General features: G+C 35.8%; 1 protein-coding gene across 12 annotated transcripts in view; it reads right to left on the bottom strand.

Moving 5' to 3' along the window:
* Positions 1 to 14,831, bottom strand: part of FER (FER tyrosine kinase) — a 198,267-nt gene that overhangs the window by 130,657 nt on the left and 52,779 nt on the right. For all 12 annotated transcript variants that reach the window (XR_010827976.1, XM_066989034.1, XM_066989032.1 and 9 more), the window contains 2 exons: positions 14,232 to 14,354; positions 10,307 to 10,496 (listed from right to left, as the gene is read on the bottom strand). Coding sequence is in view for 11 of the 12 variants with exons in the window: in XM_066989034.1 (XP_066845135.1) it covers positions 10,307 to 10,496; positions 14,232 to 14,354 (313 nt within the window). In the remaining variant the exon portion in view is untranslated. The remainder of the gene's footprint in view (positions 1 to 10,306; positions 10,497 to 14,231; positions 14,355 to 14,831) is intronic.

Here is a 14,831-nt window from a genome sequence, read left to right as displayed (position 1 = left end):
AGATTTGGGTACAACCACACTGGCTCAAAGCAGAGCTTGTGTAACAATACTAGTGATCATAAAGAGGATGTTTCACCAGCAAGAACAGCCTTAGAAGAAAACAGCCATATTTTTAAGAAAAATCTACTTAATCACCCAATACAAAAACTATCTGAAGATGAAACATCTCTTCATTAATGGTATATATGTAGTTGTCACGGAATCAGAGAATACTTTGGGCTGCAAGGGACCTTAAAGACCATCCAGTTCCAACCCCCCTGCCACGGGCAGGGACACCTCCCACTAGACCAGGTTGCTCAAAGCCCCATCCAGCCTGGCCTTGAGCACCTCCAGGGATGGGGCATCCACAGCTTCTCTGGGCAACCTGTGCCAGTGCCTCACCACACTCTGAGTGAAGAATTTCCTCCTTATATCTAATCCAAACCTCCCTCTTTTAGTTTAAAGCCATTGTCCTATCACTAGGTGCCTTTTCATGTATTAGCATAGCCTGGACCTTGCAACAACGATCATTAAGCACGTACAATTATACTGTAACAAGATTCTACTACAAAACGCCTACAATTCCCACCCATGGCTTCCTCTTTATGTCCACACAAAATTATACAGTAACAGCTAATTTTTACATCAAACTAGGTAACATAAGCAAACTCCATTTATACCAGCTGTTCTGAACCTCCAGTTTCCTTGAGGACAGATGTTACTGTTCCAAACTAATGAAAAGCCTGTACACCTAAAAGATATATATATATATTTAAACAAAAGTTACTTTTACCTTTTATTTATTTATTTAAAGAAGAACTCTCCAAGCAACTCTTCCCTCGCTTAAAAAAAATGCAAAATTCATGTTCTGTTGTAGCACAGTGTTATTGCACACCTGGGTGTAATGACTGCTCAGTCACATGATCCGTTTACATCAGCTTTGCTTCTCTTGAATTGTGACATTCTTTGCCCACTCAGAATGAATTCAGCATAACAATTAACAGGTTCTCTGTTCAAGAAAGCTGCTAGCAGATAAGATTAAAATTCCAGGTCACCGTGATACAGAAATTGTCAAGACTGTCAAGCATCTCTTTTAAGTCCCCCTCCCAACATATTCAAGTTTCCATTTCTGTCTCCTACCTACAGTTGTTTTCCTCTTTATCACAGTCAGTAAGTAAATGCTAAATATAGGTTTCCAGAGTAAGATAATTGCAGTCACATTAGCCACTGTGAAAGTCTGCATTTTTGCAAAGTTTTGACAAAACTAGGTAAATTTGATTTAAAGGGGGAATTACAAAAGTTCATGTTACATATAAACCCAAACACTGAGCAATTTTATTTTCTCGTAGTACCTCAGTCCAAGATTTAGAAATCAAACAAGTAATCCTGAGGCCCATCAAAACCAAAACTTTGCAGATATAGTTCCTGGTTGTTTAAATTCTCAGGCTGTATCACATGCATCCTGTATTTTTCCTTAACATACTATTTATGCTTTCATATAACACTTGATGAATCACTGTGGCAACACATACTGAAAAAGGCAAAGTCATAGTTTCAAGGAAACATTCTCTAATTCTACTAACACAGACAACATGTAAAATATTACATGCACGTTCAAATTTGCAAGTTTGTTCTTTGTGCATGGGCCAACCGGCCTGATTTCAGCCCAGCCCTGGGTGCTGCACCCTGGCCTGAGCAAGTTACCTGCCTCCAGCTCCATCTCTGGCTCTGGATGGACGTCTGATTTGTATGTTGTAGCTTTCTCCAGTTCTGTGTTTGGCCCTGACCCCTGGATGGGCTTTGGACCCATGTCATAACCCTGTCTTCAGTCCTGTTTCTGACTGCCCCTTCCTTTTTGTCTTCCCTGGACTCCTGGATAGATCCTGAACCTAGTTCATTGCTCAGTTGTCTCTGAAGCCACTCACAGACCCTCATAAAAGCATCTGCTTCTGACCCCTGTGCTCAGACCCTGGAATACGGTGCCATATTGCTGATGGCATTGCCCCTCTGGGGTCACTTTCATCTTCAGGATCACCCATACTCTTCAAGAAGTAGGCCTTCACTGCAGCCTAACAACTATTTAGGACCCATGTCCCATCGTATCTCTTGATATTGCATATAAGAAGTTTTAAAGTGAAATCAAACCTCAACGAATAACACCAAGAAGATGACTTCTTAGTAACTTGATTCCCATGTATCACAAGTTACTCTGATACACTAACAAGGTAAGCATCTATAATCGCATTTCCCTCAAAATGTCATGTTTATGAATCTTAGTAAAGTTGCCAGAGGTTAATAAGAAGACAAATGAAATACATGTACCAACTGCTTTTAGTAACTCCTAGAAGGGTTTCTAGAAAATAAACTATTTAACTAAGAACTCTAGTTGCTCATGTAAATCCTGATTAGGAATAATGGGGCCTGTTACAAGCATATGGTATAGGGATTATCTAAATTCATCATCTATTAGATGAAAAACTTGTTCCCAAGAACAATGTCCTCTGTTTTTTTCTTTGGCTGAGAGAATCATAAGGATTTCTGAAAGAGGACATATCATTTTTTTGCAGCAAAGGCCTTTTCTTTAAAAGTACTGTGTGACTAAAGAAAACTTCAAGGCAACCAAGTCTTTCTTAGCTACTCTATCATTAAGTCATGGGGATTTTTTGTTTTGCTTTGGGTTATTTGCTTGTTTGTTGTTTTTTGTTTGTTTGTTTTTGTGAGTGTGTGTGCTTTTTTTAAAGAGTTGTACAGATTTGTCCTTATAGTTTCCAGACAATGAACCCTTGTTTTCTGCAATTAAAAGGCTGACAGTAACAGAAAATTTTAAAAATTATTTTGCTTGCAGAAAAACTTTGCATTAACTTTTAGAAAACAAGCCTGCTTTTGGCCCACACGATCTTACAGAATAGGAATATATATGTATGTATCTATATATATATACTAAAGTAACTCACAGTTCCAATTGTGCACCAAACCTTCATTTTTCAAAAATGACTCATCTCCATGCATCTTGAATACTCCAACGTGTTTTTTTTTTCTTCTTAGCATGATGACCTTAGTTTCTTAAACTCCTGGATATCTACTGTTATCTTGACATAAATGTCATTGCCTTTCTCACACTACCAAATACAACAGTCAATTAAAAATGTTTTCTGTGTCCTGTTTCTGTACCTTCGTAAAAAGAAGCTGAGACAAGTAATCCTGGGATTTTTTGACTGGATTACAATGACTATCACATCTCAAATGGTATTTTTCCTCTCCTACCAATTCAAGGCATTTTTGATTCAAGAACTGAAAAGTGCCTGTAGGAAAGTAGGCTTCATCTCTGTTTATTAGTCTCTTCATGGCTTAGAGTATCCAAGACATCTACATGGGGCTGACATACTCAGTCACAGCCTGAGGTCAGACAGTAAACTTCAAGCAATCTAAAACTGTCAATTAATGTTGATGTACAAGCACCTGGATCCCATGCTGACCTGAAACGTTTCACATCTACCTTACTGCAGGATGACACAAAGAAAAAAATAAAGCGACATCTAAAACAGATTTTATCATTTACCCCACAATTAAATTAAAGATCACCAACAATGAAAAATACAAATTAGAACAAAAAGTGATCTGGCCTGTATCATAAGGGTAGTGCTTTGAAAAACTGATTAGACTACTGTTCTGATTCCTCATTTTGTAGCAGGGAAGAGCTTCCCCACATGGCAAAAAAGAGGAGTAGCAGCAGAACAACCCATAAAATTGTACTCTTCAAATGTGACAAACTACCAGCAGCACTAGATTAAAACCATAAATTCTAATTCAAATAAATATCATATACTAGACTTTAAGACTTTCAAAAGCATTATCATTGCCTTTAAGAATGAGGGCATTTTCAACCAGCCATGGAAAAAAGAAGGAAGGAGAAAAGGGAAAGAAAAAGGAAAAAATGAAAGAGATGATACATACCTAGCAAATGCCACCACATTATTTCTGTTACGTAAAAGCCTGTGTGTTACCTCTGAGAAGTTAACAACCATGGTTAATCAGTCAAATCACTATGAAAACAAATGTAAGGAGATGATGACAATTTCAGCAGAGAATTACTATTTTCTTCCCAACACACACATAGAAATGTCCCAACACATACTGTAACATATGCTGGATAACAGTATGTAACTTCTGTTCAAAGTGAAACTTCTGAGTAAAGCTTTCCTAATTCCCAGGGAAGATTTTGAATGAAATAACAAATGCCCCAGGGGTATACATTGCTGCAACACTAGCATGATGAAGGCTTCTTCCTTAAGGAATATTGAAAGTTCTTGAACTATATTTGGCAGTTCAAGAGAAGTGTATGTACTTCAGAGAATGTACATACATTCTCCTTCATTCAGAGAGGGTACACTAATTCTGCATTTCAAATATTCTGAGAGTTTTGTTTACTCTGAACAAGTTACCTCTCTCAATTCCTCCCGAAGTTCATTCACACTTCTAATTCTGCGTCTTTATGCAAGAGAGACTAGATTATTGCTCAACCCTTTTTTTTCCAGGTAATTTCCGTAAGAAATGTATAATTTCAGTCCTAGTCTATCAAAAGATTACTGTCAGATTAATCTTTTAGTTCAAAAATTTCCAGGCATGTTTACAGCAAAGAGACTCAAAGGCTTCTTTAGCTCTTTTCTCAAATTCTGGACCGGTGGGTGTTCCTACACCGACTCAGGAAAAAAACACAGCTGAGTTTACCTGTCTTTTGCATTAGTATCTCTTTGTGGATTGTTCTTCCTCTGACGCATGTCTACCAGGCAGGTAGGACTTATGGAGAAACAGATGCTAGAACATACTCTTACAGCAAGAATAACAGAGTTCATTCTTCACACTTGCTATGAGCATCTGAAATTTGGCGCATCTTTGCTCCACGTTAAGTTCTGTCTGTGAACCAAAAACACAAGTCCCAGCCAGCAAGCTTTGGAAAGCAGCCCAAAGCAAAGATCACTTAGTTGAACTCCATCTGTCCAGGAATCCAACAAATACAACTGTTTATTTCCGAGTCTTATAAATTAAGAGGCATAATTTCTACAACATGACTGCACTGGCAGTGTTTCCTCTGCTGAGACAAAAATAAGAAAAAGGATAGGGATACCAATGCTGCATAAACTTTCGCCCTGTTTCTATTGACAAGAAACTTTACAACCTTCAAATAACGCAGAAGTCTACAGGTACAGACATGCATAAATCAAGTAACTGTGAAGGACTCCCCTACCAGTTCACAATAAACGCTCTCACATATAATCTTAGTTTTATATAAATGTCATGAGACATAAATTAGCAGAGAATTACTTACATGGACAGATAGACAAGGGAGCTGTTGGCGTTGCAGTACAAAGCATAGAAATGCCTTAATTCTTCTGAGTCACTAAGAAAAAAAAATCCAACTCTACCATCAAGCTTTCTGCTGTTGCTGCAATGGGCTGTCACAGAAGCTAACTGTTTCCCTGCATCTGTTTGAAAATTAAGATTCTATATAGCCTTGGACAATATGGGAAAATGAGACTCCCTAGAGCATAGGTACTCCATGATACACTTAAGGGCCTTATGATACGTCGTATAAAACTCATTTGATGAAGCATGTCTAATCACAGTCAACTCTTCTAAATGCCCTTTAGTATCTATGTAACCATTTTGAAAAAGTTCAAAACTTGCAAATTGATTAAATTTGTAAATTACAATTTTAATGAGAATCCTAAAAAATACGTGCCTCAAATCCAAACCTGATGAGGAATGTAAGACCAAAAACAATTCTAAGACAATTGGTTTGTTGATCACACTATCAGAAGGAACACTGATTCATGGTATCCGGAAAGCAGAGATAGGAGTACAATGCACTAGCAAATTAGGAAAATAAGTACTTTAGCACTGTTTTGTGCATTTAATATTTTTTCTTTCCTAACTACTGTAAAGATTTTTTTTAATATTTACCACAAACAATTTTCACCAGAAGTTGACATATCTTATTTTTAAAGCAACCACTGAGACTAGGATCTCTGAAGCCTTTTAGAAAGGAATAACAGATAGTAAAAACAATCAGAAATGACATGAAATTTTATATTTTGTTCCTTTTGCATACTTCTGCTACAACACCTGTAACAGGAATTCAGAAACGTGAAATCTCATGCTGATACCTATGTTCTATTATCCCACTGCATACAGCGTTAAGTACAGCATTCTCCTGCAATGATGCACTGGTAGTTAACACATCCTACTGGCTCTATGATAATGCTTCAGCTTCCTTCTGTCCAATTTACCTATCCTGAGTTCATGTTATCAGAGACTTCACAGTCCCTTTCCTGGCTTGTCTGTATTGCAAATGCCTTCCATCCTGACAACCAAGCTGGACTGAAAGTCCTTTAAAGAGCACACAGAGAAAGTGCAGTAACTTTGCACTGTTGCTTCATAAGCAGCAGAGCTGTGCAGGTCCTTTGGTTTGCTTACACGCTGCTGAAGATCATGCATTAGGGACTTTCTACACCACAGTTGTATTTTACCACAAAAAAAAAAAAAGCACCACTTCAGATTATTTAGGGTATTAGAAAAATGAGAACAATTTTTTTTCCCACCACACTTCTGTGTCTCATCTCTACCTCTTTTAAACACACGTTATGATGAGAAATGTAGATTATTCAGTCATAACTAGTCTTTTGGCACTGAGCTCCACCTGCTGACAAGTCTTTCCAGCACTACAGAGCTTGCATACCAAGTCTCAGTTTTATCAATTGTTCAGTATAATGCTAAGGTATGCAAAATAAGTCTATATGAACCACGCCAATGCTGAAATAATAATATGGTTTCTAAACAGGACATGCAGTAGTGCCAATTTAACTCCCACATGCCCTAAAGTGCTGCATTCTATTTAAAAAAAAAACACTAAATAGTTATCAGAAAAATTAAGTACTTATTTCTAAAGATACTGGGTTTGCACCTTTACAATATTTGTTTCTGTCATTTAGGAAAACAGGAAAAGACATATTAAAATGGCACACAGACTTCAGTGTATTGATGCTAAACAAAATTAATTATTATTTTGTATTATTATTTGGTATTAAGTCTACTGCGAGGCTTTTGTTCTCCCTGAAGATTTCTTGTTCTGTAACAATATTCAAGTCAATACTGATCTTCTAATTGTAAAGTCTTACTATGAAATGCAAACCACCATTGTTATATTTAATTACTTCAGCAAATTTTACACTGGCACTGCAATGTTCCAAATATTCTTGGTGTTTTTATTTCTAATCAGATGATTAGATGCAATGGGGTTTTCTTGTTGTTTTGTTTTAATTGTGGTGGACTATTACCACACTCTGTTGATCCAATTAATAGCAAGAAAAACATATGTATCTTAAGAGAAACGACAACGCAAGCATTCATTAACTAAACACTGAAAAGCTAGCTCAAGCTTCCAGTCAGTTTCTGTAAAATGGCATAATATATAATAATTTGGATACTACATTATTTTGACAAAAATATAACTTTTTACTAGGAATAGTCAACCACTTCACAGTGTCTATCTCATATAAGTATAGAAGAACAAGTTAACTATAATTATCCTGATTACACTGGGCACAGTATTGCAACTGCAACTATTCTAAGGGGCTTAAATATCTCTAACCATGCAAAAGCATGGTTATCCCATTACAAAGCTATAAATTTTAGAAAAAAGAAGATACAGTGTGGTGTGTTTTTTATTTCATATAGGATGCCAGGATCGTTGAATACAACCATTCAGGATTTTTTCTTATTCTTTGCTATGCTATCATGACTGAACAAAACAATCATCCAGCAATTTTCTATTTTTTTAAAATGTGCACATGAACACCACTATAGAGCTAACAGTCTGCAAAACATAAGCTATATTCACGAAGCCAAACCATACTGATGACTAAAAAATATGAACTTTCCTACAGTTCAGACACAAAAAAGAACAAGGAAACTTTAGAAGCTATAAGATGGCACACAGGTAAAATAAGCTTGTCTATAAAATCCTATCAGTGTTTCACAACTGCATTCTTCTTTAATGTCCTACAGCACCATAACCTACTGTAAGAGATGGGAAACAAAACAATTTGCAAACTATTGCTCCATGAAATTGGCTGTATTTATATGCTACAATATAAATACTTCATATAAACAGAACTTCAACTTTTTAATTTAAAATCACCGAAAAAAATCCAGTTGTGACTGAATACATCAAAATATACTTCATATGCGTGCTCGCAATATAAGTCAATACAACATTTGTCATTATTAAGAACACAATTTTTAAAATATGCATTTACAATGAATTTTCCAAGGGGAGTAGCTACAATCAAATGTAGTATCAGATTACATTTAGATTACATGGCTTTAGATAAAAAAGAGAAACCTAAACACATTTATAGCTGAGGAAACAATGAATATTGAAACAATGAATTCCTCCTGAATAATGGTAGGATGAGCATCAGCAGCAAGAACGTTCCATTTCTGATCATTTGTCACCTACATAATTTTAAGGAGTCTTACTGAAAAAGAAAAAAATCCTATTATGCAAATTGACAGGATGCTTATTTAAATACACAGCTAATCTGCCTATTACTTTTCTGACTGAGAGGTCAAGTCTTCCCTCTCAAATATGCCTTTAATTTTTTTGAAAAAACAACGAAAGAAATGGAACAAAGTTTTATTGAGTTAAATTGCAGTTCTACCTACCAGTATTTAGTCATTTTATTAGCACAGGTTATCAACTTAATAGTTAAACAAAACTTAAGTGATATTTGCCTGTCTTGAATAACTTATTCATGGGAAAACACCCAGCACTTAAACCATACCCATTTTTCATGATATATACAAATCATAGTACTAAATCCTCTGGAGTCAAATTAGCAAAAAAATTGTTATTCTTGGCACATTCAACATATGCGAGAAGGTATTTCTCTTGTAATTCTAAAAATCTCAGTATACATCTCTTTCAGCCAAAAGACAACTGATCATAGGTAACTTTCATTCAAAAAAAATCCTGAGGTCAAAATTCTGTATAGCGTACACATATATGCAAGTATTTTCTCCTACACACCGAAACAGAAGTTTGGACACCAGAAGGAAGACTTTAGTATCCTTGAAGTGGGGTGGAAAAATACCATTCTATCATTCAGACTGCTCAGACAATATTCAGTAGCACTACTACAGGTTATTAAAAGAAGCTAACAAGATCACCTACCTCCAAAAAACCCTAAGCCTCATGTTCTTTCACAATCATTTTCCTGATCCATCCTATTTTCTTTCCTCACCATTTTGTGTATTATCATCTCCTCCTAGATCATGGTAAGCATTCAAACTTCATGAAATAATGTTTTGTAGCAATGAAAATGGACAGTGTCTTGTAAATATTAAACAAATTTAGTGGCGTTAAGAAATGACTGACAGTTAAGTATAACTGTAGGAATGCAGAAAAGAGAACTTGGTTCCTCAAATAGATAGAAAACAAAAGCTTTCCTCTCAAAGACAGCCATTTCATCATCACTCCACTGAGCTGCTGCTCTGCAGACCAAAACAAATGGCTGGCTAAACCTCTAAAGAAAACAAGTCACATACACCTCAAATATGTCAAACCTAATCCGTAAAAGAAAACACTACTGTCTGTCCCTTCAGTAAACAGGTATTGGTTGGGTTTTTTTTGTTTGTTTGTTTGTTGATGTGGCCTACTGTCTCTCCATATAGCTGCATAAAACTGAGAAAAGGAAGTCACAAAATATTAGCAAAGTACTTTTAAAAATTACATAGTGTCTCATCAAGTAGAAGTTTACTTTGATTATCAAGAGCATGTAAACATTTAAAAATAAGTTGCAAAGAAACAAATGTGAGTTGAAAAGAATTATTAGAGTATATAATATTAATTTCTCAGTTACACAATGTATGCACTGATTCCAACAGCTTTTACTGTTAGTTGTCTATCTACAATTGTGAATATATTTCTTCAACACAGCTGACAAAATAACCAATAGCTACTCGGTCATGTTCATTAAATCTATTTAAGGATTTACACTTTTAATTATAAAGCAATCTAATGAGAACCTTAGCACAAAGTGTACGGAAAGCCAAATGAAGTCTATGGACATACATAAAGTATTAGAATTTATTACATCTTAAAAAAATAAATAAATCACACAACTGAACTGTTTTTCTAAACAACTAAGTCTCCACAAATGCAAAGTGAAGTTTATTCACTTGAGTCATCCATGTGAATGTATGTCTTGAGCATCTCATCTCAGGAACAAAGTACAATAGCACAATTGCACAATTCAGTAAAACTTACTATAGAAGTGACTGATCTGGCATCTTCTTCATAATTCACTACAGGTGGTGGTTCTTTCCCATCATTCTCTTGAACCTTTTGTTCCAGTAGTTCTTTCTGGGCTGCAAATTTTGCCTCAGAGCATCTTAACTGCTGAACTGTTTGCTTAAGTTCTTCCAGTGCTTGCTTTTGGCTCAACAAAAGAACAATACTGCAAAGAAAAATAATTTTAAAATGCACATGACTTAAAATGGATACTTTGCTTTACAAAAACTACAGAAAGAAAGCATTTTCAATACTGGAACCTGTTTTTTGGTGTAGTTTTTTTTTTTAATCACTATCTATTCACTCGATGAAGAAAATTTTACTAAACTTTTATAAGAGTGTGAAAATTCTTCAGCAAAGTTATTTGTTCGAAGACATAAGCACATGAAGCCAACATTAGAAAATTCTCAAAGCTACAAGACAAAAAAGCAGTATTTTTTACTTTGCCATTAGTTTTCTTATTTCAGTCTGTAACAAAAACAATAAATGCAGATACTACTACTTTCATCCACTTTTGACTGAATTTATAATCACTAGGGTTCCCCATCCTTTAGAGAAGAAATAGACTTTTAGATTATGATTTCCAGTGATGAGAAACCCACTGCAATCTAAACTAAGGTTAGAGATACCTGTTGTCTCTATCTTCTGGACTGAAAGGTCCTCTACTGCTTAAGTATATATTTTGGACTATACACAAGTAGCTCTTTAACATTCTTAAGCTAAATAAATTGAGCTCCACAAGCAGCTAAACCCGTGCCCCCCCACCTTTTTTTTTCATCTTTTGACATGATTTTTCACTCTGCTCTGAATGTCCCTCTGTTTTGCAACATCTACTGAAACTGGATCCCATATTCTATTTGTGGTCTTACCCATACCACCATTATATAGTACATTTCTGTTAACAGATTCAGAAATCACAGGAGCATTTTCAAATTACCCTTGTTACCTCCAACTCTATTCCTAATGCAGAGCAACAGCCACCCTCAACTACCATAAACTTTCCTTTTTGTTTGTGTAAGTTTACATTTTGGTTAACCACTGGAGGTTAGACCTCTACAGGTCCCTTCCGAACTCAATCATTGGTCCTGTGATACATTTGGATAGATTAAAACACCGTTAGCCAAGTGCAATACAGAACTCAGTTCGAGTTTACTAGTGTGTCACCTCAACTTATCTGTTAGTTTTCTTCCAGGTCAGTAACTCAGACTAACAAGATTTAGTTACAGTTATGTTTTACGTCCACTTTCCAGTTTTTAGTCTATTTATTGACTCTTCTTTATTGGAGAGATTTAATGCCTCCATTCTTACACTGACAGACTTCAAACTGTTACCTTAAAAAAAAGCAGCTTGTTAATGACCCAAGATTCTCCCCAGAGATGTGCATTGTACTAAGTTACCAAAGAACCTAAGCCCTTACAACCAGCCAAATGATCACTTGTAAGGAAAGGATGAATCTGATGTATGAAGCCACAACTGGAAGACCCAAAAGCAAAGTTCAGCGTGAGACTGTGGATATTTAAAAACATCACACAAATAAATTAATAATCTCTCCTGAAGACAGTGTTCTTCATCTGATCCTCACTATGGCAGAGGAAAAAAAAAAAAAAAGAAAAAAGAAAAAAAAAGAGATCTCCCCATGAAAATATGGCCTTTTACCATCAGCAGAACTTTGGAGAATATACAAGATAGCTAAAATGACAGTAACCCAAATGCTGAGTGGTTACAACTCATGATCCAGAGAGAAGACATATCCTAGATGTTGAAACTCCAGTACTATATTCTCTTTCCTGGACTGTGGCAAGATGAGTACCAGGATAACCATTTGACTTTTTGCCCAAATCCATCAGAGAACATTCACCAATCCATCTATGCATAAAGAATTAGTGTCTATAAACTCTTTGCCTATGGCTTTTATGAATGCAAACTTTATGGTTCTTGTGGCTAGCAAGAGCTACTACCAGCCTCACAGAGTGAGATCTTATGTAAAAAATGCTTGTGAGACCAGAAGAGGGCAACAGGTAGGGAAGTGGTAGAAAGGTAAACTGAATCGAAGACCAAATATCCAATATGATACCCTGTCAGGAGTGCAGATGGTGTACTGTGCGCGCACACACACACACATATATAAAACAATCTCCATGTTGCAGGTGATTTTGTCATTTGAAGGCAGAACTGGATATTGGAGCCAGGAAAATAGTACCAGTACAGTTTAATATTGAGGAGTTACACAAAATCGGGTGTGGAGATACACTTCACCACATGCCCTAATGAAAAATGCAGTAGGTGTAAAGCTCAATTCATAGTGCTGCCAGAATTAGACACAGAGAAACACTATCAAGCCCCAGCACAGACTGCAACTGTAAAGTCAGTAAACACAGCTCAGTCTGGCAGTGCTGAAGCTGGGTCAGAAAGAAGTGGGGAGGCAAATGAATTCCAAACTGGTTCAAGGGAAGGAAATAGGAAACTCAGTTTTGCAGACTTTACCATCATATTGCCCAGATAAAACAGCTACAGAGAAGATCTCCTCAGGGCTGAAGGGTGAAGCTCAACACCTTAGGTGAGGCTCAGTAACATAGCCTCAAGACAGGTGCAGTCTGGACTGAAATCATCTTCTCAACACCACAAATGTCTGCTACAGAATTAGCCAAAGGAGCCTACACACAGCAGGAAAGGCAGGGATAGTCTGAACTACTTTCAGAGAAACAGAAAGACAATAATGAATACATAATGAATACAATAATGAATAATGAAACATTCCTACGGAAAAGCAGCAAAAATGACAAACAAAGTCATGTTATTAATATATATATACTCATATATATATATATATTTATACATATATAAAACTCTCTGGATCAGACTGTTTATCCTTCATGTGACATGCAGCAAGAAGGTAGGTCATGAATTCATGAATTAGGTAACTGGAAAATATACTGTGAGTATATGTGTAATTCATCAAAGAAAGAACAGAAAATTATCTAATCACAGTAACTAAACACACACAAAGTTTCTTATATGAGTAAAATACAATTGATAGCATCAATTGACAAGGTGCCTTCAACAAATAGCTAAGAAAGTTTATTTTGTGTATGCAGACAGCATTACCTGAGGAATTGCATTCCATTTCACTGCCATTGTAAATCTGTACTTATGACCAAGTTAGTAAGACTATGACCGGTCACAAGAAGAATTGGAAAAACAGCACTATAGACAGAAAAGTGTTTTGTGTTTTTTTTTTTAATCTGTTGTAATTACTTCAGTCTAGACTAGGATGTGAATATTAACCAGAGGTAGAAGACGACCAGTGATCTGGCACCAGAATGACTCATTGTGATGAATGATTTATTTATGGCATGTAAAATAACCATTAATCCCTCACCTTCACTATTTACTGAGTGGTACCATAGGGTATATTGCTTCTACATTCAGTATTCTGAAGAAAATGCCATGAAGAATGAACCCAACCTGACAAGTTTCAAACATATTATTGCATAAGAAAGATTACACGTCTTCTACATTACTTCCACTCTGAAAAGTCTTTCACAAAATTGTATGCACACAATGAACTCTGTCAATCAAAGAGACAACCTAAATTGACTCCTTTTCTTCCTTCAAGCTGAAGTTACAACACTAACCAAAGGTCCACTTCTTCAGCCATCACAACAGTATGACACCAAAATTAATTTAAAAGAGGCAGTCGGTTCTCTAATTAACAAGGATCTGCAGTCGGGAAGGTTTATTTTTGAAATGGGACACTAACTTGTTGTTGTTTATAAATAAGAATCATTTCTGACAAAAGCAGAACAAGACTACTGGAGATTATTTCTTATTTAAGTATTAAGAATTACATTATACACTTTTCCCTCAAATTACTCTATTTTGAAATTTCAATTGCACTTACTCTGACTTCTTTTCACAAGTCTTAGAGGACTCTTCTATTTTTTTCTCTAGTTCCAACACAAGTTCCTCTTTGCTCAAAAGCGTTTGCTGTGTTTGCATCAGTTCTTCTATTACTGTTTTTAACCTGTAAGACATACATTACAGAAATCCATACTGTGAATACAAAAACTGTACAACATTGGAAACTTCTGTTGTTTTTCCTGAGGATGAGAAGAAGCATTAGTCTTTAGTTTATACTGCTCAGTGCTTGATGGCCTTTCTTGTGGATACAAATTTATATTACACTATTAACCTATATTTTTACAGATCCACACTAGCCTGTGTAAACATATAAGGTTACAGAATGACCTGCAGCCTGCAGGTTCTTCTATCAATAAAATTTTCTCTAGAATGCGTGACGAATTCTGTGAATTAACGCCTTCCTAATATATTGCTAATATATGAGATGTTTTACAAAAAACAAAAACCTTATGACTGCTGAAGCACATTGATTAAATACACAGAATTAGTAGTTGGGATGTATACACATTTAGAAACAATGAAAAAAGAACCAACAGGTCCTGCATTACCAATTAAAACAGCACTTTTCACGATAAAAGCA

This window comes from Anser cygnoides, chromosome Z, assembly GCF_040182565.1.
Source record: "Anser cygnoides isolate HZ-2024a breed goose chromosome Z, Taihu_goose_T2T_genome, whole genome shotgun sequence".
NCBI classification, from domain to species: domain Eukaryota; kingdom Metazoa; phylum Chordata; class Aves; order Anseriformes; family Anatidae; genus Anser; species Anser cygnoides.
Note: the sequence above shows the minus strand (reverse complement) of the source record. Positions and strands in the feature narration are given on the sequence as shown.